Source organism: Helicoverpa armigera, chromosome 22, assembly GCF_030705265.1.
Source record: "Helicoverpa armigera isolate CAAS_96S chromosome 22, ASM3070526v1, whole genome shotgun sequence".
Classification (NCBI taxonomy): domain Eukaryota; kingdom Metazoa; phylum Arthropoda; class Insecta; order Lepidoptera; family Noctuidae; genus Helicoverpa; species Helicoverpa armigera.
Genome location: NC_087141.1, coordinates 694,810 through 718,532, shown reverse-complemented (window position 1 = coordinate 718,532; position 23,723 = coordinate 694,810). Strand labels below are relative to the sequence as shown.

The 23,723-nt window shown below is 34.6% G+C and overlaps 1 protein-coding gene across 6 annotated transcripts in view; it reads left to right on the top strand.

Moving 5' to 3' along the window:
- The first annotated feature begins 556 nt into the window (after positions 1-556).
- LOC110371746 (homeobox protein cut) overlaps positions 557-23,723 on the top strand; it is a 131,750-nt gene continuing 108,583 nt past the window's right edge. For 3 of the 6 annotated variants that reach the window (XM_049843411.2, XM_021328118.3, XM_021328116.3), the window contains exons 1-2: positions 557-1,033; positions 18,170-18,477. In XM_049843411.2, the coding sequence (XP_049699368.2) occupies positions 18,355-18,477 (123 nt within the window). In that variant the 5' untranslated portion in view covers positions 557-1,033; positions 18,170-18,354. Of the gene's footprint in view, positions 1,034-18,169; positions 18,478-23,723 lie in introns of those variants that run through there. The other 3 variants (XM_049843410.2, XM_064040285.1, XM_064040286.1) reach the window with 3 other exon arrangements.

Genomic DNA, 23,723 nt, shown 5'->3' with positions numbered 1-23,723 from the left:
GACGATACTAGAACCCCCTTTCTTATTCTTTACAACCAACTATATTGACGATGCAATGATCGTCAAACATTATTTTTTTCAGCAACAAAGACTGCAGAAGAAAATAGGTACCTACTCATAAAGCATCATAGAGAGCATGCATGATAATGTAGTAGCACCCGAGGCTCGGAGCCTTGATCAATACATTTTTAAGAGACATAAAAAATCAGGTAGGCGTGTTTGTTGTGGTCACAAGTGGTAGCTCTCGGCAATGTAAACAAGTGCACGCAACACAAACAGCCGAGCGACCAAGAAGGCCAGTCGATCGCGCCGCAAAAAAAGCGCATCCTATTATCGACTACAACAAAAGGACTTGTGCAGTGATACCTAAGTACACATCTCGATTCATCGTCTCGACTCGATCCGCCGAACCGATCCTATTGGCGCGCCCCACTGTCGCCGCGGGGGAAAGGGACGAGAAGCGCGCGGCCGGCCGCGAGCGATAAGGAGGGAGACGGTCATCTTAGCTGCCGAGTGGCGTCCCACTGGGCGGGGCCGCGCCAAGGAGCGAGCCTCAGATGCGCGGCGAGTTGGTGGGGCTCCGGCCGAAGGATCGCACTGCAGTCGTGTCGCGCCAACGACGCGCGCCCGCCGCCACGCCGCGCTCCGCGTCACGATCGCCTTACGTAATAATAACTAATCGGATCGAAACCGTTCTTCCGATAATCGATTGTGATTGTAAACTGTCGATAATCGCACACTGATTTTTTAATAATTTAATTATTATTTTTTGTTCCGCATCGTCCGATTGTGAACTTGAGTTTTGTGTACACTGTGTCATGTTTTTGTTTTGTTTTCGCTCGGACTTAAGATTATTTTTGGGCGTAGCTGACTGTGTTTCGCTTTTATAATTTAGTAACAATATTGTTACTAGTGCGTGTGATACTGAACAAATATTTCGAAAAACAGTTCTTGTGAATTATTTTGACTTAGAAGTGTTATGTGGACGTACATTGAAAATTATTGTGATTTTACAAGTTTCTTCTGAGAACACGTAAGTGTTAACAAACTAAGTGTATTTGCTTGTTTTATTTTGGGAAGTGTGATTTTTCTCTAGTGACATGGATGTTTAGTTAGAAAAATATTGCAAGTGCTAATAAGATTAAATTCTTATCGGACCGGCAAAGTTATCTGACTGCCGTAACAATGTTTCTAAGTTCTAACAAGATTTAGGCCAACTGGACAACACAGAAAATTAAGAACAAACTCAAACTAGTAATTTATTTTTTATCATTCGTCAAGTCCAACCGGCGAAATACAGAACATGAAAATTTCTCAAGTCCTTGGCCAACTACAAACTCGCAACCAATTAAATTGAACCAACATAAATTTGCTCGCAGAAAAAAAAATGGCGAACAAACCGGCCAAGAATGCATTTCTCATTAGAAAATAAAAAGTTTGAAATAGAGCGTTGTGATCGGTAAATCAAATGATCAATTGCTATCGAGAGTTTAATTACGTTACTGCGTCGGAACGGTGTTTCGTCGCCGAGCATAATTGGGTGGATGACTAGGTCAAAAATAAATTACGTTGTCATATTCATTTAGTGAAGCATCTAAAAATAATGTCACTTCCATTTATCGTTTTGATGGAATAATTGATTAAATTTTTTTATTGATAATATAAGCTAAATAAGTATCCAGTTTGATGTGAAAAATCTGTGACGTCATAAGTTGCGCTTACATACATATTGCAAAGAAAGTGACAGTTTTTGACAGTTAAATAAAAGTAATGAATTTGACTCGTTGGAATCTACCGTATTCCGTGATAGACGAGGCTCACCTTACAATCTTCTTTCAAAGAATTAGTGGGTCCAATTTAAGTAAGCTTAAGAACTTATATTGTACTAATATTTAAGTAAAACGGTTTAAAATTGAGTGTTTATTTTGAGAAGTTTTAGCTCTAAAATCCGGTATGTTTTGGTGAAAAAAGATTCTGACTAGTTCTGTAGTTAAGAAAAATATTGAAGGTAGCTCTTATTGTAGGAACCTATGATTAGAGTACAAAAACAATAAATTACACATTTTTGGATTACGAGATAACTTTTGACACGGCTAAACTAAAAAAAAATGTGCGTTAATTTTTTTTCTGTGGTCTATCTTTAGGTCATAGAAATAGAGATAAGTTAGATCATTGATAGTATTAAGTAATATTTACATGTTTATAATAAATGTGTCTAATTTACCTGTTAATCAAATAAATCATAAACATATTTATAAAGATGTTGCATATAAATTGCTTTAAAATAAATAAATATGTTATCCGCTTAGAACAAAGCCGCAAATGACAATTCCTATGCAAAAATTATGTTAGAAAAAGTTTTTTTTGATTTAAGAAATATTATTTGTACCTATTTAAAGTATTTATGATTTAGTTACAAATTGACGTTTTAACATTTACTTTTAATACATAGATTATAGAAAAAGCATTGTTTTATAGATTATTAAGTAAAAACAATTAAAATAGGGACTACCTACAAAATTAGGCAGATAAGTTGGGCCCGCAGATGGCGTCGCGGGTCATTGACCCCTGAAGTTAACTGTTGAATTAAACAGTACAATTTCCGCCTTTTAATAACTTTAATAATACTTAGATGTGATTTTCCAATAAAAATAAGAAAAAATCATTTGTTTGTACCTAGTAATGTAGAAAGTACGATAAAAATAATCGAATAATCAAACCCGATTAGTTTATCGATATGCGTTCGTACAATAGCAAAAACGGCAATATTCAAATAGCTAAGTAAAAAAACTAATAATGAATATTGAACACAGTCGCATACAAGTGTTTTTCCACCTATATCAATTACAGTTAATACCAATTAGAATCGCAACAAAAACTTAATCGATTGTAAACAGTATCGATTAACAGTGAATCGAATAACTCGACTACGTGATAATAATGTGAGATTTTTCCATTGTCACAGCGAAATGTTTTGCTTTTTTCCGCTGTGAGAGAATATTTTTATTGCAAACGTTTGGTTTCTTGTAAAACGGAATAGAATTTCAGCTATTATTAAATACGCGGTTTTTGCAAAAAATAGTTTTATTTTTAACGGAGTTTATTTTAAAATAAAAAACTACTAAAAAGAGATTTTGTTTTTCAAAAATCTTGTTTGTCAAAATACCTACTTTGAAAATTTTTTGTGGTTAAAAATACGAATAAAAAAAAAGTTATGAAAAAAGTAAAGTTTCTTTCATGAAATTATCAAATCGTTTAAAATATATATTTCCGTACTTAAGATGTTTTCAGCACAATTTAGTTCAGTTTAAGCATTATGATCTATTATTTTTGTTTTCAACATTGTAGGAATAAGAATAGATTAGTAGATTCTTATGTTACAATTTATGGTAACAAAGTAGGTACCGTAATTGTAAAGTTATTTATAAGTTAGGTTTAAGTAGAGTGGTTGGTTTAGTTTGAATATGTTACGGCAACGTAATAATTTCAAAGAAAATCTAGTCCGATTGTCCTTAAGATAATTTTAGTTGTAAATTAATTATTAAGTTTCTTAGCACTGAAAATATAAACTTGTCCTAAATGATCAATAAACAACCATGTCTGAAAAATCACACATTCCCTCTAGAAGCTTAAAAATTGTTTTTCTACTAGTCAAGTAAGCCAGCATATTTTTCACGGCACTTACGATAAAACGGCAGGATCAATTCCGGTGTAACTTGTGTAAAGACAAATCTTTATGACCGATAGATTCTTACTGGGTGCATGAAGTTGATCCCACAGACGGAGAGAAAAGTTGCAGGTTACAGGTAGTCTTTTGTAAGAAGATATGAACGACTATCATTTGTTTTCATTATTAGTAACTAAGTAGCGGTTGCCCGCGGTACCACCCGCGTCTTGAGGGGTCTTCCCTATACGGATCAAATGTAGCCTCATCCTCCGAGCCTTTTTCCCAACCATGTTGGTCGGGGATAAAATGTAGCCTATGTCCTTTCTAATGCTCTATCTTGAATAAGAAGTTACTTGCCTAATTTCATTTAAATCGGTTCAGTAGTTAATTCTGGCGTGAACAGAAGTGCTTTCGCATTTCTGTTCTTTATAATATTCAGTAAGTAAGGACTTGATTTGAGACTATGTTAGTATTAAGAAGGTTATAAGAAAGAAGCACATTCTTGCTGCGGGTTCGAAACCCGACAGAAACATTTCTGACATGTTTTTTAAAAGTCTAGTTTTTTTCGTGATATACTTTAATTACTATTTTTAATCACACATATAAAACTGCATTGCGATTGATACAATGTCTACTTATTTCGGGTGTCGAACCCGCATATTTGCGGAACAAAAGAGAGCCGGTTAAAGCGATCGGGGTAAATAGAACACGGTAGGGGAAGTTTGTGAGCTATGGAGTATTTTAAAATAAACTCATAATTAGGTGTAATATGTAGATTGTTTTATGAAACACTATAATATAAGTGTTAAGAATTGTTACTAAGTGTATGAGAAATCTGTATGTTTAGTTTGACGGTAAAACAGTTGAACCAATTGTTATAAATTTTGTAATATCGTCAGTAGGACTTACAGACTACTTTTTATCTTAGAGAGAATTAGGTAATTCCCCCGAGAGTCCGGTAAAACTTTATTTACCTACTAATACAATCTATATTTGTTACATACAGATTAGTAAAGAGCAATGAGCAAAAAAACGCATAACACTTCGCCGCAGTCGGTTAAAAAAGTCAACAATTTATAAGGTGAATGATCCAATATCATATGTAGTTAAAATAATATTATTACTGAACATTATAAGATCAATAAGTTAGTGTTAAAATACTTTGTAACACAGTGTAGTATATTATTTTGATCTAAATAACGATGATATGAACACCATATGTTGTAATCGCTTGAACACTGTTCAGCCGTTGTGAAGAAATTTATTGATGTTGGGGACATACTGATGGACATTATTATTTGTATTAAGTATAGATGATGTCTTATAATAAGTTTAGTAGTTATAAAAATGATGTTGCGGGTTCGATACCCGGACATTATAGGTACTTAACATCAGCATTTTCTTACAAAGTCTGAATTTTTTACCGATTAATGACAATAAGATCTTGAATATTTTTTTTAATCTGCCTTTCCTATCCGTGGAAATTAGCGAGATAGTAAAAGTTAATTTAAGTAATAATGCAGTGTTCATGTGAATCATTTAGTAAAAAATGATGTCTATAGTTAATACATTACACTCATAGAACTTCTAAAAACTGACCACATCATCAAAATACAAAGTCCCACCAATATCCGGATGTCAAAGTACAGTCAGCAACATCGACACCAATCACAAATACTAAGTAGTGCTTATTTTGCTGATCATAGGCGCAGATAAGGAGTACCGTTCGCAAAAGCGGCGTGGGACGCCACTGTAAGAGGTGCTCCCATATTTGTTCGATTTCTGACGTCATTATTAGTGTTAAACGTACAGGGTGTTCGGGAATGGAAATTCGTATTTTTTTATTTTTTAGAAAAATATGTGAACTGTTTTTGTTGTAACTATAGGATTTATTAGTGAAAATATTGACTGTATTTATTAAAAAATAAGACGACTGAAAAAGGGATAAATGTTTAAAAGAGAATTATGTAAAGTGAAGGAAAAAGTATATTTCACCTTGTAACATTATGATACAGCAAATAGTAGTTAATTCAATGTCTTTAGAACATAAATTCAATATAAATAATGTTGATACATTAATAGTAATGAGATAGGAGGTGTAACTCACATTTGTATTGAAAATAAATTATTGCGGAGCTCACTATTAATAAATATAACTATAATTAAGATAATCAGTCAACTTCGGAAGTGGTATTAGAATTATAGTGAACATTAGCCTGGTAGGAAGTTTCTCATCTTGTCATAGATATTCGTATTAAAAGAAATAATCATAATCATTGGCATAGTCAGAAATAATCATAATTTTACTGAAAAAAAAATATTTTCTTTTTTTTAATATTTTTGTTTTTTAAACATAGCTTGACAATAATTATCTTTTGTAAAAAAGATCCATTTATGATAATTTCCTCAGCCGTTTAGACTTTTCACCACTTGCCAACATTCGAACAGATGTTTAATATAATTAATTATTCCCAACAAATCTTATGAACGTCACAACTAAAATAAAAATGTCTCTTTTAATTCTGAATGAAAATTTTCTTACGTTCCAAAAATAATTGGAATCGGCCATCAAAATGGACACGAAAATAGCCAACATCAATTACTTAAATACACACGCGTTTCGGAATTTTTAGTAATAAAACTATAAAAATTATCCCGGAGAAATACCAAATCATTTTGATTGTATAAACAAATATACGTTTCTAACGGATTCTGAACGTAAATACGCAATCAAATACGTTTATTAGTAGACAGATACGGAACTATTAAAGATTTCGATACAATTTTGATTAAACATTTGTAAAAAAATTGTAATAAAAAATATTTTTTATGGACATCAGAATTTTTTCCGTTCTTTTTTTTTTTTTTTTTTGCTGAAGTTTTGCGAACATCCTATATGTAATCCAGCGTCCGATATTGTTTACTTTAAGTTTATCTGCAGGACGGTAAACCGAGCCGCCACCCGACTCCGGCGCAGATCGATAAATACAAGAGATCTATAGATCTCACAGGATCACTGTGGGAAGAAAGAAGAGATCGCCATTTTTATTGCGACATTCTAATTGGCTATTGTTTGGGAGTTATTTAAATGGTGGAATAAGTTAGATATAAGTAAAGTGTTGGGTTTGTACAATCGTTTTGTAGTAACACTTAATTAAGTAAGCAAGTAAAGATTTATTTACTTAGCAATTAGACAATTTTGAAAGATAGATGCTATAACAAAAATGTTCATGATTGTTGATTTCAATACAATAGTAGGAGTTGCATTATACCTGCAGTCTAATGTATTAAAATACTGGTGTTAATAAATGAACAAGGATTTTCTAATTAAGTCTATAACAGCAGTTACATAAAATCTAGCAACAAAGACAAAAAAATTCTCGTATTCAGCACCTTCTCTTTTTTTGAAGTCGGTAAAAAGTTACATTCAATGAAAACAGATTTTCTATAATTTTTATAACCTACCCAATCTTCTGCAGACACCTTCAGAGAGAGGCATAGTCTTTATCTATCACCATAGAAAACCCGCCATCACACCATAAGTTCCTACGGCCAGTCATTCATGAGACGGTTATGGTAATAATACACCATTAATTGATGCTCACGCCCTGACTGCGTTTGTTGCTGATATGTTACACCGTATGGTGTGAGGCATAAGCGGAGGCGGAAGCGGGTGGGAGTTGTCAATGGAAAAGTTTTGAGTGACGTAGTGTTAGAACATAATTTTAAAATGATGGTGATTGGAGTTGGTAAAATAAGAATTTGAGGATTTAAAGAGTTCAGAAGAAAGACTTAAAAAAAATCCTTTCTTGCAATAAAACATTACTGCTATTTCTCCATCGCTCAAAGGTAGACTGGGAGAAAACGTCTAAGGCGTTAAGTCCGCCACGCCAAGTCTGTACGAAATGTGCATAAACAATTAAATAAATAAAATAAGTGTTTAGTACCTAGCCTATTTTAGTTAATTCAAGATTTGCTTGAAAATGTCTTTCAATTTTTTATTTTGAGCCCAAAAAGCCTAAACAATTTTTAACCCGCTACCGCTTCTGTCTCAATCCAAAAATATTTTTACACCGCTACCTCTCACCTCGCACACCAAACTTACTTCCTCAATAGAATTACCCAATCAATATACCACCTTAACTCTCAAACAAAAGGGTTCAATTTCCCATATCAGCACCGTGAGAAAATATGTCAACACAACACGTGATAAGAAGCCTCTTATTGGCGAAATAGGACACCAAAGAGTTTTTAATTCGTAAACATTTTAATTTCCTTAAGACAAGCATGTTATTTTTATGTCTGATATTGATATCTTGTTATTGCTAGAACAATTCCGATAATTGAGAGCTTACAATAACAAATTGCTTATTGTTTACTGCGATATGGAACATTCTGGAAGAAAATAAACACTTACCTACTTAGTTAATAACGCTTTACTTAACTAAATAGAACAGTTTTCAGAATCCAATCATTGAACCGCTTGTATATCGCTAATTTTAAAACAATAGAAAATCAATTGAGTCCTCAGTATATCTGCGCTCAGAAATACAGGTTAACTAATAAGACTAGAAGCCAAACAGTAGTTAGAGCAACCCAAAATCAATTCCACAATAATACTTAAAACAAAGATAAGATAAACAAATAATGATTACACCAATAACTTCTGAGTACTAACCCGTTAATAAAACTATTTGAAAAAAAGGACAATACCCATTGATACCAGGCTGAGAACAGATGTGGATACAGACGAGGATGAAGCTATAGAACAGAAAGGGACAGAGGTAAATTTTTCTTATTTTTTTTAGTCACAGAAGCACCGATTTTGCCATGTGTTGGTAACATCGAATGGTAATAAAATTGGTTAGTTGAGCTTTGTACAAATAAACGATTGGAGCTACATCGCTTTTGAATGGAGTCCGAACGACCGTGATGGAGTTTAGGCGACAATTTTTACGCGTTGGTATTTGTAAAGTTGGCCTGAGTTTGATGTATCGGGATTTTTGGAAAGTTTTGGAGCTGTAGATTTGTTTTTGAGTTCTTATGGGATTTGGTAAAGCAGGTTGCAATAACGTGTAAATTGCAGATGAGAGAATCTTTTATATCAAACCTAAGAAGGCTAAACTAGGAAGAAACGATAAGAAACTAGTGTAGAACCCGATAATTCAAAACTTATCGTCTATCTTGCCGATTTGGCTCGAAAGACTGGATAATAACCGTAAAGGTGTAAAGTATTAGAATTTATTATCATTAGTCTCTCTGAACACAATCTTGCGGCATTTCAATAACTCAAAAATAAGCCAATCATAATTTAACCAACAGAATGTAACTGCAGTCAAAATAACTAACAATAGAAATATAGTTATAAGTACAGTTAGAAGATAGTTTCGCAAGTCACATTCCCTGCCAATATCCAATAATCTTGATTCTCTGCCAGACGACAAAATGTCGAGGCGTGATATTAATTAAAATTATGATAGACAATTAGACAGAACAGTTATTGATGGTTCGGTAAGAGAAGCAGTTAATCATAATTGTGACTAATTGGGAGTGTATAGTCGATCAAAGTCAGGATGGAGATGAACTGATAGTGTCTTAAGACTTGATGGTGCTATTAAAAATAACCCTGACTTAAGAGCTTCTTGGAATTCAACCAAGTAACAATCCAATATTTCCTGTTTTTTAAATGACTCCACCAACATTGCAAAATTCGGATTCCATAAGATTTTTGCTTATCACAATTCCTCACTTATTTCTTTCAGGAACTATCACAGATCCCATCCATCTCAGTCTTATAGAATCCTAACTCCCAAAGCATTAAGCTTCTTAAAATCGTTTCGATTAAACCCATCTACACCACTAACAACATCTCCTAAACCTCGTAAATCGATTCTAAAATCATCATCGATCATTGCAAGTACTAAATCAAGCCTAAATATATCACCTGCGATCACCTGTTCTTCATTACATCATGTAGTATCAACTTGTGTGTCTGTCTGTCTATATGTTTCTCTATATGTAGGACAGATAGTTTGTCAATGTCGCGCGCCTAGCCAGAACTGTCGATTATTATTGTCGCTTGTGCGAGAATAGCTGGGTATATTCAGTTTGGTGTTAATTGGGTAGGCTAGAAGGATATAAAGATGTCTTACTTCATTGAAAAGTAATTAACAGAAGCAATAACAATAGGGTTTATGGGAAATACTGCGTTACGTTTGATTTGCCAAATACGGCAGATATAAGTCACACAACAAAATGCTATAGAATATAATATGTAAGTAAAACATCATCATAGTTTGGTACTGCTTTGAAATCAATCAAATCAAATATTGATCTACCATATATTCATTGTTTAGTTCAGTTCTACTTATCATCATTATAACATCCCTATATCTTTCACACACAAATCTTTACAATCTTTTTTCCTCTCCTACCCATCATTTAGAAGACTTTTACCATCAATAAGAGTGTCCCCTATTGAAGTTCCCATAATGTACTGAATCGACAGCTTCCCGAAATACTCCGTCCCACGCAAGGGTGTAATGACATAGTGCCTCCTAGCTGTGGGGTGGACATGCTTTCGGAAGTATTGGGACAGTCCCTTTATATTTGGAAGTGCGAAGACTTTTTTGAAAAAAAAATGTGTAACTTTAAGTTTTGTTTTAAATACCATTGTATTATTATTTTAAGGAAGTAGGACCATAAAGACCTTTTCAATATTCTATGACACTCGTACAAAGCGGATTGGCAACAACAATTATCATTAATTAGCTTTCCATTATCGTTTATAACTACTTTACTTTACTAAGCAGATGAATCAATATCAGGTACATTTTCCCGTTTCTCTTGCAATACAGTAAGTAACCAACTTTCAAAGTATTCCTTACATGAATGCCCTTACGACCTTTGTCAAGTTATGCTAATGACCAATTAGTATTTAAGCAAATAAGCAAATACTTCGATATCAATTTAATCTGCATAGAAATGATATTAAACATTAGTTCTGTGGAGTAAAAGTTGATTTGAGTTCCTTGTGAAATAGCAATTAATCTACTATATAAAAATAAGTCCGGTTTTCCTCCCTGACGCTATAACTCCAGAACGCACGAACCGATTTCCACGGTTTTGCATTCGTTGGAAAGGTCTCGGGCTCCGTGAGGTTTATAGCAAAAAAAATTCTCAAATATAAAACAAAAAAAAAATCTTTATCCATTAGTCACCAAACAAAATGTAACACCATCTGGTGGCGAAACGGAGTTCGCCAGGTTTGCTAGTACTAGATACAAATATTTCAATAATTTAATAAAGCTGGCCTATAATATCAAAACTCGACATAAAGTACAGTGCTTTTAAAGCAGAACAACCAGGATTTAAAAAACTTACATGATACATACAGTGCAGCATCCTTCTTGCCCAAAAACATACCTGTAAAAATAAAAAAAATACAGAATTGATAGTCACCCTACGCCAAACCAACAAAAAACAGTAGTACAATATAATATTATATTCGGATTTGTTTTTTTGTGTCTCTATAGCGTGCATCTATGCAAGATGCGTGTTTAGTTAATTGAACAAGCTATTATTTCAATGCATTGTCGGTTACACTAGTTTATTGAGAGTAAATCAATCAATCGTAAGGTTGTCAGAATCCGTTGTCTGACAACTAGTCTTACCAAAGAGTATAAGGTAGTCAGAATTCATTAAGTCTCACAACCAGTCTTACCAAGGAGTATTGGATTGCCCGGGTAACTGGGTTGAGGAGGTCAGATAAGCAGGCCGCTCTTAGTAAAACACTGGTACTCAACTGCATCCGGTTAGACTGGGAGCCGACTTCCACATAGTTGGGAGAAGGCTAGGCAGATGATGAAATCGATCTATAGTAACGAGCTGTATATCATCAATGATGTTTGTTTGAATTGTTTTTGTATCTTGCAAAAAAAAACACATTGATTGAATTCACGATTTTCTTTTAAAAAAATACAAACATAGGGCCAAATGTTTAGGCTGCAATGTGCGGGTACTCTAAACCAAAAATATAGTACAGTCACGCTCAACTTTTTCTCATTCTCATAATAATTGTCGAGTTCGTTACCCGACCATATTTTGTTTTAGTCATAAACAAATTTTTTATAGTCACCTCCCCTTCGATTGAGTTTTTAACTACGATATTATGTCAACTCACACCACGTTAAATCCCAAATGAATTTTAAATTAACCAATAACTATGCCCCAGCGTATATTTAGTATAGTAATTATTTTAGTTTTTTGTCCATTTCGGGGAAGTGTAAATTATTTGGGCAACTTTAAATGGGTTGTTTTGTCAGGAACGTAAAAAATAGTTTTCGGAAAAAAATATGGATGTAAACTGTTAGCTGTTACTTTTACAATCTGGCTAGGCTTTTCCCAACTATGTTGGAGTCGGCTTCCAATCTCAAGCTGATCTGATTCAGCTCTACCTGAACTTTCAGTTACTCAGGCAACCCAATATCCCTAAGTAAGACTGGATATCACACTTTCAGGCTTTTGGTTTCATCTTACGACTGCCAAAGATGGAAAAATTATAGCATGGACGGTGGACCCACAATCCAACGAGCCCTTGGAAACACTGTTACTTGGATATTTTTAGAATTTTATTTTGTGAACTGTTTTTAGCTAACTTATGCAAAGTTTGAGATAGCCTGAATAGTTTCAACTAGTCTACTAGACTCAATACGGCTAATCAGACTAGCTCACAGTTCCTATCATTCAACTATCTCGATCGATCACAATGTACGAGCGGCGTCGGGTAACGCGATAGTCGCGCGACTATAAAGCTGATTAGTGCACTCGTTTACACAAGTGTTACGAATATGGAAAAAATATGAAAAAATATATATATTAAAAAATGTTGGCGGTATTTTGGGTTTTGGTATCCATTTTGCTTTTATATGAAAAAGACTTTGAAGAGGATGACAAAAAAAATAGTGATGTCTCAGAACTTAAGTGTTACTATTCAACGATAAAAAGCTTTAAAATGGTAATAAATAGCAATACTAAGTTTTTCCTCAATTTGTTTAAATTCTAGTTACCTCCTGATAGATATCTTGACTTCATTATACAGCAATGTCCCCGCAATGTTTCAACCACAATTTGACATGCTTCAATGTCTACCCGAACAATTTATTGCACAAAATAGATTTGCCAAGCAAAACTTTGTGAGCCAATAAATTCAACAAACTATGCAGATTAGTGCATTGTCTATATTTAAACTTGATAACTTAAAAGTCTGGCTGTCATTTGGACATCTTTGGCAGTAGTCAGAAGCCAGTAAGTCTGACAACCAGCCTTAACAAGGTATTGGGTTGACAGGGTAACTGTGTCGAGGAGATCAGATAGGCAGTCGCTCCTTGTAAAACACTGGTACTCAGCTGCATGCGGTTAGACTGGAAGCCGACCCCAACATAGTTGGGAAAAGGCTAGGCAGAACTTAAAAGTTGGATGTTTCCCGCGATTCAACGGCGGCCATATTAAATTTTACCACTCTCGCCAAGGAGAGGTCGTTTTGCATACAAATGTGTTGGTAAGCCATTGGAAATGCAATAATGCACTGCACATTACTCATATTTAATTAATTACCTGTTCGAATACGCGATACTTTTTGTAATTAATGTAACTTGGTGACAGCTTCTTGCTACAGACTTATTAGTTTTTTATATTCGATTTTTTATGGGTTGTTTTAAAAGTCTGGTACAGTAAACAGCACATCAGTGGTAACTGTCATGCACCTTAACTCAATAGTAATAAGTACGATTTACCTATAAAACTGTTACCACTGACCTGAAGTTGACTGTACAATTATTTTAGTGTGTTCTATATATTAATTTATTGTTTAATAAATTATCGATAGTCAAAGCTTGTCTTTCAGAAATTAATATTGATCTATAACACTTGTTCACACAACGATACATTTTTTATACTTGAGTCATTCATGACAATGCTATTTTTCTCGCCATTCAACAGTCCCCAGTAATTGTTGCTAATTATTAATTCCGATAGATTACACCTATTAGTGCATGTCGGTCGGTTTGTCTGCTGTATTCTCTTGAACGACCTTCAGTAACGAATATTGGAAAATACTGAAAAAGATGGTTTTGGAGATTAACATTTTTTGAGAGGGTCTTAGACTAAACGTTAATGTAATGTAATTACGTATGTGTGATTTGGTCTAACTACAACTCTTGAAATGTCTACTTACATTTTTTTTATGTCACTTAATTTTATAAGGTATAAATTATGGCTTAAACAAGTTAAACAAACAGTCGTTTTTGACCTATAAACGGCAACCGTACCATCACTTCGACACATTACGATCACAACCAGACCTTTCTGTGACACAAAATATTTATACTTTCATACAATTATAATAAAGAAAACTATGACAATAACATAATGTCGATAAAAAAAAGAAATTTCACCACCTGCCCCTGTCACACGCGACTCGATACAACCGTATCGATAATCGACCATTTAATAATCGAATGGCGCGTCACTATCGTGATAGTACGACGTTAAAAAGTGATGCAAGTAAAATTGAAATTGATCATTTTATAGAATTAATGTTTATTGGAGTGATAACCGTTATTTGTCGCACGGTCAAGTAATTCAAGTGAAATTATATTTTTTTCTGTCGAAGAAATACACGGTTTGGTGTTAGAGCGCCGTTTTATGTCTGAAATAATAGGCTTTAATTAACATTTTGTTAGCGTATTGATTAACATTATGTTAAGAAAACTTTGAGTAGTCGTAAACACGCTACTTTATATTTAAGAGTTTCGATAGATATCAAGATCTTATATGTAGTAAAATCCCTATATCGACAGTGCATTCACTTCACTACAAACTACATCACTGCAATCGAACAAACGCTCAAAAAACGCAACTTCATTCAATAAAAGAACACTCGGTTTAAACCAATACGACAAAAGGGCACTTAGCACACGTTCGGAAACCGCTCCGCTTAAAAAAGCTAAAACAAAACGCATCAATCAAAGAACAGAAATGAAATAATCGAATTGCAGAACGTCGAGCGTAGTTCAAAGAGCACGGGCGAAGACCGCAACAGATTTAAAAAAGTCAAAATAAAATAAAAAACAACTAAAATGGGCGAACATGACTAATATCTGGTACAAAGTTCGGTGTCGATATGAACAAAAGGAAACGGAAGGGGAAGGTATTTAGAAATGGAACGCTCAGACCGGTGGGAATTGATTCTTTTTGAAATTCGAAGTCATTTCGCGGGATTGTTTGGTCTAGCTTTGTTTTGTTTTCGAAAATACTCTTTTCGATTGCGTTTTGAAAGCAATTGAAGACCTTTTATTGAAGATCCATAGTTTTTTTAGGAAAATATGAGTTCTGACGAGCTACATCGATGGAATCAAATCCAAAAATTCTCTAAAAAAAGAAAACCTCAGCTTTTCCTTCAAAAACCTTTGCATGTGAATAAATAATTAGGTTAGAAAGTTAGTGAAAAAACGCCGAACTAAAAGGCATCGATTGAATGGCTACAAGCGAACTTTTCTGTCACGAACGATTTCGATGCACGATAGATTTTACTACCAGGTTCACTATCGACTGTTAGGGCGACAAACTTTAATTTGCTACCCAAAAAGTTAAAGCCACGGGAAATTAGACCATAGTGTTAAACAATAGAGGTGGTAGCATATTGAAAGGGCGGCATTGTTCCCTTGTATAATATTTCTTCGGTGTATTTTAGATTTAGAATTTGAAGGTATTTTTTTTATTTACAACAGTGATAAAAATGTTTGCGGCCTGTATTCGTCCGTTGTTGGAGTGTAGTCTTTGGTTAGTCGTAAAATAGTTTTTAATGGTTTAGTAAATCATTATAATGATGCGCTTTGCGTTGGTATAAAGGAAGAAAGTATTGTAGGAGCGATTCGTTAATAGATATTAAAATCTTTAATGACAGGAGTTTATCATTGAGACAGGTTACTTATGTGCGTTCCCTTCGTGACTGGCATGAAAAAAAAACAATCGATAAACTTTTTGTTTAGTCGATTCGATGTTTTAATCGATTAAAATCGAACCGAGCCCATCACTAGTCAAGAAACGTTCAACAATTTTCAATTACCAATTTCCAAACAAGTACACGACACAAAGCACTTAGCGACACGACAAATTTACAATTCTAATTCACAGTTAATTTATATTATATGCCGACGTAGACATATTTTAGGATTTAGTCGAAAAATAAAGTTGTTAGCCATTGTTGTGGGGACGAGAACGGGCGGAGAACACGCGACTAAGATTACCATCGATGACAAACTAACAAACTCACCAATATCTATTGAATAATCTGATATTCTAATAAACCTGCCTTGTGCCTCGTACCTTTGCTTTGTGCCTCGTGCCTTTGCCGAAGTTTTAACGAAAAAAAAAAATTCACCTGTCAAACGGTTACACCTTACACCTGACGTTCGATTTTTAAATTTTGACGTTTCAATTAACATATTTTTAACGGTCATATTGATTTGAAGTTTTTACCAGTATAATTTGTGTGGTTTCGTTTTCTTAGAAACAACGTTTTTATACTTGTTAAAGTTGTTATTTAGTCAATTAAAAAATAACATAGTCCATCTATTAACATTTGCTATAAACTGTCAGTATCGCTTTAAGTGACGTTTAGGTGTCAAAATTATGTCAAAGTCACACTGTCTAGAATGAAATGGTCTCTTTTCTTTAAAAAAGTTTTCAATTAAATCAATTTTTTATATAAAACTTAAAAATGAGTGATTTTTTTAATCATAATTTCTTTGTTCAAAAAAGTAATGACGCTCGAACGCCGTGATGGGTCGAGTCGAGCCATAGACGGGTGAAACCGCCCGTCATAGCTAGTCGCAATATGTATAACAAATTAAACGATATGTAGGGGTTAGTAACGAGTGCTTATCTATAACATCTGACCTCCCCCCACTAATGAATATTAACTAATTCCCAAGTAGATGCTTACAGCCATATATTTTGTGAATGTGACTCATTTTAAAGGAAATCTGTTTGAGTGGGTTTATTGTTTTTACCTTGTCTTTGGAATTAATTGCAACGCTACTTATCGCTTTAACTATTTAGATTTCGAAATTAGGCTAAACATTGACGCCTATAAACTTATATTCCCCAAAAATGATATGATATGAATGCAAATAAATTATATGAATACGAAAAATATAGTAATTGAATACCTAATTCAATCAATCAGAATAAAACCTTTCTACATCTCAAACTCTCCCGCCATTACGAACCACAGACTAACTTCCTTCACATCCACAGACAGCACCGCGTTTAGTTTCAACTAATTACAATCAGCAATCGATTCCTACAATCGAGTAATCGATTCAACGCGTGTAGTTCGTGCGGCTTGTAATCCTGTTTGCATATCGGTAGCACGAAAGTCCTGCACTTATCATGTTTATTGATTGACACGCCAGTAATTCAACGTACCAACCCCACTGGATCAGTTTGGCGCGCAATTTCGGAGTTGTGGCGGGAAGGCGTTTGAAATAAGAATTGGAATGAAATGTGGTCTGAATTTTTAAATATGTGCGTGTAAATAAATACTTTTTCACTCACTCACTTAAATAAGAAAAAAAACTATATTGAAATAAGGAGTATCGAATTTAAAACAGATATCACAATTTACTGCTCCCCAAAATTCATCTGGATTGATTTTATACGAATTGGTAGTAAAAAAAAATTATGTGTCAAAGTCAACGACAAGAAAAGTTCTAAGGAACGAAGTTATGTTTAATTCTCGCTACAGTTCTTACCTTAGGCCGGCCCCACAAATTCACAGGTAGCAGTTTACGGCTCTTTGTTTGGGTGGCGATAAGTTTTTACATGTTTTATTATACTATTTAGTATTTACTATAACATGAACTGAACGAAAGAAACCAACTCCTTCGCGTAAAGAGGTTGCCAACCACTTTCTTGGTTTGAATTTAGAACGTTCAGGTTCGTTCTTTAAATGTTTGAATTTAAACTTTATTCGTTTTTGCGTGTTCTTTTTTTGATTGACAGAATTGAATAAGTCTATAAATAGTTTGAAATGTAGTAGAAGTGTGTAACTCATAGTTTCGCAATGGTGGCGACAAGTTACCAGACATTCGCCCACGCAGTAACCTATTTCCTGAACCGACTATTACAACTTAAGTAGAATAGCAAACACGAGCTATAATTATCGTTCGAAGTCCGTCAAGCAATCTTTGTCCTTTGACCAATATTAACGACTTCGGTCATAGACAAACAATTCCATTTTTCATACTTTTCCTTCATTCTCTTTCCCGATTGTTCTTTTCGATTCACGAAGCTGTCAATTTACTTTTTCGTAAGCTATCGCTTTGATCAAACTTCGCAACCAAATTAGTTTCGACACGAAAACCGAGTGGCCGATTGTCTACAGACAATAGAATCGATGTAAAACCTTCCCCTTTCAATCGCCTTTTTCTGTTTCAGGTTGAGCAGCGCAACAATAAGAAAGTAAAAGAAAGAACGTTCGACACGCAAGGGAACAATCGATTGAGTTGAGAATCGAATTCAAATATTTTTGAATATAGAATGTGTCGTGCCCGAGTGGTGCATAAATAGCGCGTGCCGTGGTGTTGGTGGGTCAGTATGTGCCGGGCGTGAGACCAGGACGGATGCACCCCACGGGCGCGGCCAGCCTGCCCGCCGCACCAGAGGCGGAGGTGCAAGCTATGCACTCGATGGACTGGCTCTTCAAGAAAGAGAGAATATATCTACTAGCGCAGTTCTGGCAACAGGTAACGTATCAGAGACTGAAGAGCCAACGGATCATAGAATCATGACCAAAAAAGCTACAATATGCCATCATTGGGTACTTAACTAATCAAAACACATTAAAACTATACAAAACCAAACCAAATTTTCAAATTACGAACATTAACTAACCCTCTAATAACGACAGGGTCACTTATACCCACACAACCCCAACTATTCTAAACAATTGAATACCGATAGCGATTAGACAATGTAGCAACAAAATCAATTAATAGTTGAACATTAGAGGCGCAATTAACCTGCGGAACCCACGGGTCGGGCGGACCATCGAGACGTGATTATTGTATTGTCTCGTATGGTAATTGTGATTGGTGTATTAGCAATTTCTGTGTACACCTGAGGTTAGTGTACCTTGCTTGTACAGGCTTATTCTAAAACTGTTGGGGGATTTATTTCCACAAATATACGATAAAAACTTAATAATCTAGATTTGGATTGATCACTAACAGAGATAGAAAGAAAGTAAAAAACTAATTTTTATATAATAAAAACTTGAATCGATGATGAGTCTTGCGCACCCCTAAAACGGCACAAAAAAAAAAACAATTATAACAAAACAATAAAACAGTTCTAAGTATCAGATCTATTGCGATACAGATGCGTATCGTCAATAGTAAGGTCGCAGGAAGTTACGCCACAAAGGAAACACGTTGATGAGTCCAAATCATTACCTAGATATTGCTGTAAAAACTACCTACTATATTGAAAGATTAATCGTTCGTAATGGAACGTAATTATGGCTTATGTTAAGTCTTTAAGGATTTTATCATCTATGGAAAAGTTTTACACTGATTTTGCAACAAATAAATTGAATTATACTTAAAATTCAATTGACATTCAACACTCACCATTTAAGGGTTATACAAAAAAGAAATGCAAATTCCATTTTCAAAAGCAAAAATCGAACGTTGCATTTCAAATTCCGAACAGAAATATCCTGTAGAACGTCAAGACAATATCATAGATAATGAGTTCTGATCTATGACACGGCATTGGCTATGTCAAACGCCATTCAATTATTGCACGTCGCATTATCGTCTAATGTGTGTAATATTGAATAATAACATCGATTCTGAATGTGACACACGTTTGAATTAACATGTAATATGGCGGCAGTGGAGGGTCAAAATGGCTTCTTGAAGAATGTTCAATCATTTGTTTTGTTTGAGTGTTTTGTTGTTTGATATTGTGTTTGTGTCTTTTTGTTTTTGAGAGTTGAATTCTATGCTATAAATTACAATACTTACCGAGTGAATATAGGTAATGAAATCTATTCCAAATTCAAATATGTACATTCAATTAGGCACCTATTCTATTTTCAATTCAAAACACTCAAATAAAGAACACCCAATAAAAACGCTTCCAATTTCAAATCCGAATTCTAGATAAACGACAAATTACGAACAATAGTAGCACATAAACTGCTATGCAAAATAAATATTCATTCTCGTTCAAGGAACGAACCGATGCGTCCCAGTGATACTGGCCACATTTGAATGCACTAAAAGATACTATTGTTAGTAAGCCTTAACATTGATTAAAAACATATTTACATTTAAAATTTGCATAGTCCGTGCCTCGAATCGCACTTATCGATTAGACTTTGCAAGGACGTTTTGTTTTAATTTCATAGTTAATTTTATGATGTTTCGCTACTATTTTGCATATAAATATGCATTTTACAGGTTTGGTCGCGTGTTTTAAGTTTGTCACTGAATGTATGTATGTTGTGAGACTTTGGTTTACTTACTAAGTATTTTATTTAGAGTCGGTATCGATTTTTGTTGGAGAAAGAAACCTTTTTTTGAAAGAAAATTTTGCGTTTTAATTGGTTGCGGGCGATCTATTCAAAACAATGTTAATATTATTAACGATAATATTAAATATGTATCCATGTTTATACAAATCGTAATTTATACTCATTAATTAGTAAACTTAAGCAAAAACGACAAGTTACAGTGCAAAGCTACGGGTACTTTACGTAAACTTACATTAAAACGAATCGTAAAATAGCGAAAGTAAATAGATTTCTAATTAAAACAGTAATTAATATCATCATAAAAGTGCATTTCTTTTAATCGTTTTTATTACTTGTAGGATAGTGTTGGGAAATAAAGTTCATATGTTTTTGCATTAAAGTAATAGATACAAATAAAAATGAACTCCACTCTATTAAAAATAGAGAAGATTTTGTTCAACCACTATTATCTGTTCAACGTTATTAATAACTGTGATGGGATGCAGTTCACATTGACTTAACTTTTCTACATGACCAATCAAATATAATACCACAAGCAATCAAGAGCACTCAATTAAATTTTCAATTACAGCTTCTATCACATCAGTAGTCAATCGCGGAGACGTCATTTGCAGTCATAAAACTTGTATAATCACTATCAAAACCAATAGCAATAAATGGAAAATAAACCACCCATCTTGATTGAACGAAAGAACGAATGAACATTCACTCTTGACAGATACGCTTGCGAGCTGTCATTTTTCGCGGCAACGGCTACTTTTTTTATTATCTCATATAAGTTTTCTCGACGGCCAGGTACTCAAAGGAGGTTGTTAATAAAACTAACAATTAACATCAATAAAATCCTTGCGGCCTATAGCTTCGCATCATTTTATTGTCACTATAATTGAATAAGGTCGAGCGAGCTTCGATTCAATCGTTTTTATATCGTTTAGCGGTGTGAGTGGCAAAAAATAAGGATGTTGAGGACAGCGAGTTCTTGTAAAAAGCCTTCCATAGTCTAGACCACATTGTCTGAAGACTGTTGATGCAAAAACTTACATTGACTGTCAGATTTCGTCCATTTAAGAGGACTTAGCTATTAATGCTTCGTTGAGTTTAAGCACGTATGTTCATTAGTATAATTCTTCAATTCAAAATTCCTCGTCTCTATAATTATTTGCATTACTGTCTTTATTTGATTTATTTTTTGTTTCAATCGCTAATAATGGATTCTTGGCAACTCATTAGTAGATAATAACGCGCATGCAAAAACTATTCATGGTAACGAAACACGCTGGCAGTTTCCAAAATAACTTTAAATTTAAAAATTAAACTTCGAACGTCGCCCGTTAATTAGTGCTGGCCAAGGAACGTCACCGCAAACATTCGAATTTCGACGCCGTAATTAATCGACTCGATTCATCGGCCGATCGTATCGGTTTGGATCGTAAAAAGAGCATTTCCCTACGAGTCGCAAACGGAATGCAATCGGTTCCCACAGCCTTGATGCCCCGAAGAATTTGTCCCGTGTCCCGTTTAGAGCAAAAAATCGCGTGCTTTCCCATGCCTACGTCAGTTCTGGGTCGAATAGTGACGCCAGCAAGGACGTAGACTCCATAAAAATTAAAGACACGCTGCTTTCTTTTCTTTTAAGCAAATGAGCACTAAGCGTCCGGCGTTTATTTTTAGAAACTTTTTTACTCCAATTATCTCATTATCGTGCAAAAACCGAAAGCTTCAGTCTCCAAAAACGTGGAATCTTGTGGCGCGAATGCGGCCCAGACAAAAACTGTAACCTGTATTTAAAAATCGATTGCAACCAAAAAATTGTCACTGACAAATGATTCGAACGCCTTGCGGTTGAAATTACGAATTCAAATCTTCGAATTTTGAACAAAAACCGCCATTAACCGACGGTTGTTACCTTTTTTCGGCTGTCGATGATTTTCGGGGCTAATCGTGTTTTTTGCCGATACGTTCGAGGCTAATCGATGCATCGGGTTCACTAATTCGATTTGCGCTCCTCCCCCTGCATCTATAAGTGGGCGTGACCTATCGATCCTCTAGCTCGATCATTACCATAGACTAATCAACTACAACTTCAATCAGCAATCCCACGATCTCAAGATGCTTATTTTTTGTACTCGGAACATTAAATGCTGTTTTTCTTTGATGTCGGACATAATTTTCGGTAGCGCAAAATCGAACTTTAAAAACCGCGACCATAATCGAGCGAACCTCACGACGTAGCTCAATAATTTAATAAAAATACTAAGAAAAAAATAAAGAATCGATTGTGGTTGATGGCCCGCCGCACGAATCATCTGTGGAACATTCAAATCATCAAGCGCTGATGGTTTTTTAATGATATTTTTCACAATCGGCCCGATCATTGATGGTTATTAGGTATAGGCGAGTGCCCCGAGACATGAATGTTAAGACTTCGACACAGTTAACACCGTCTTACGAATGTTACTTACGCTAATCTGATCTTTAATGCGATTAGATAAAGGGCATAATCCTGTGTAAATGATCAGCTATTAGTGGTATTTCCATGTGGTCGTATAGTTCAGCTGTGGTGGGAACGTCTCCAAAGGCACGATGCGTCATACAAAAATTATAAGAATTGTGAATGTCTTACAAAATAGAAAACTTATAGCGTGCTCTGTCGCCAGTTGTTTGTCTTTCGTTTTTACATTCAATTGGAATAAAATCAACACTTTAATACAACTAAACAGTATGCTTATTGCGAACAACTTTAGCTCTACGTGAGCTATTTGCTTATTTTTATTCCTGTATATTTCATGCTGTAATCAGTAAAAAAGCCCCGATGCATTCCACATTCTTATAGACATTGGAACTTTGCACATCACTATTTATTTAACCAAAAAGGACCATAGCAAAATCAATACACCATTTAAAATCGACTAAACTAAGGCACAATAGCGAACACGGGTAGCATCCCACCGGGCGGGAGTAGAGTGCTCATTATCATAATCTTAACCGCTTTCAACTGGTTTCGACTAATTTCCCGCTCGCCGCTCGCGTGTTTAGTCGACTCGCTAATGCACCGCACTAATGTTTGTAAACATACCTTTATGAATGAATGTATCGATGTTTGATTGGGCGCACGTCACTATTGATGGAGTGAATGAATGATTAGATTGCTTGTTTGATGAATGAGATGCTAGTTTATGGTTTGATTTGAGCGGGAAGAAATATTTTGGCGTCTTTTAATTTTATGACAGAAAATATTATGTTAAGTAATAAATAATACACTTAAAATTATGATTAAATATTGATGGAGTAATGGAAGAATAGCAAAAACGATTAGCTGCCGATAATGTCAGAGTTAGCCGGTAATGAGCGCGGCTAATTGAACCGAGTGAGCTCTCAACCTTGAACTATCTGCCGGTGCTTTTGTGACGAATGAAAAATAACAGTTCGTTATAAAAATAACATAAACAA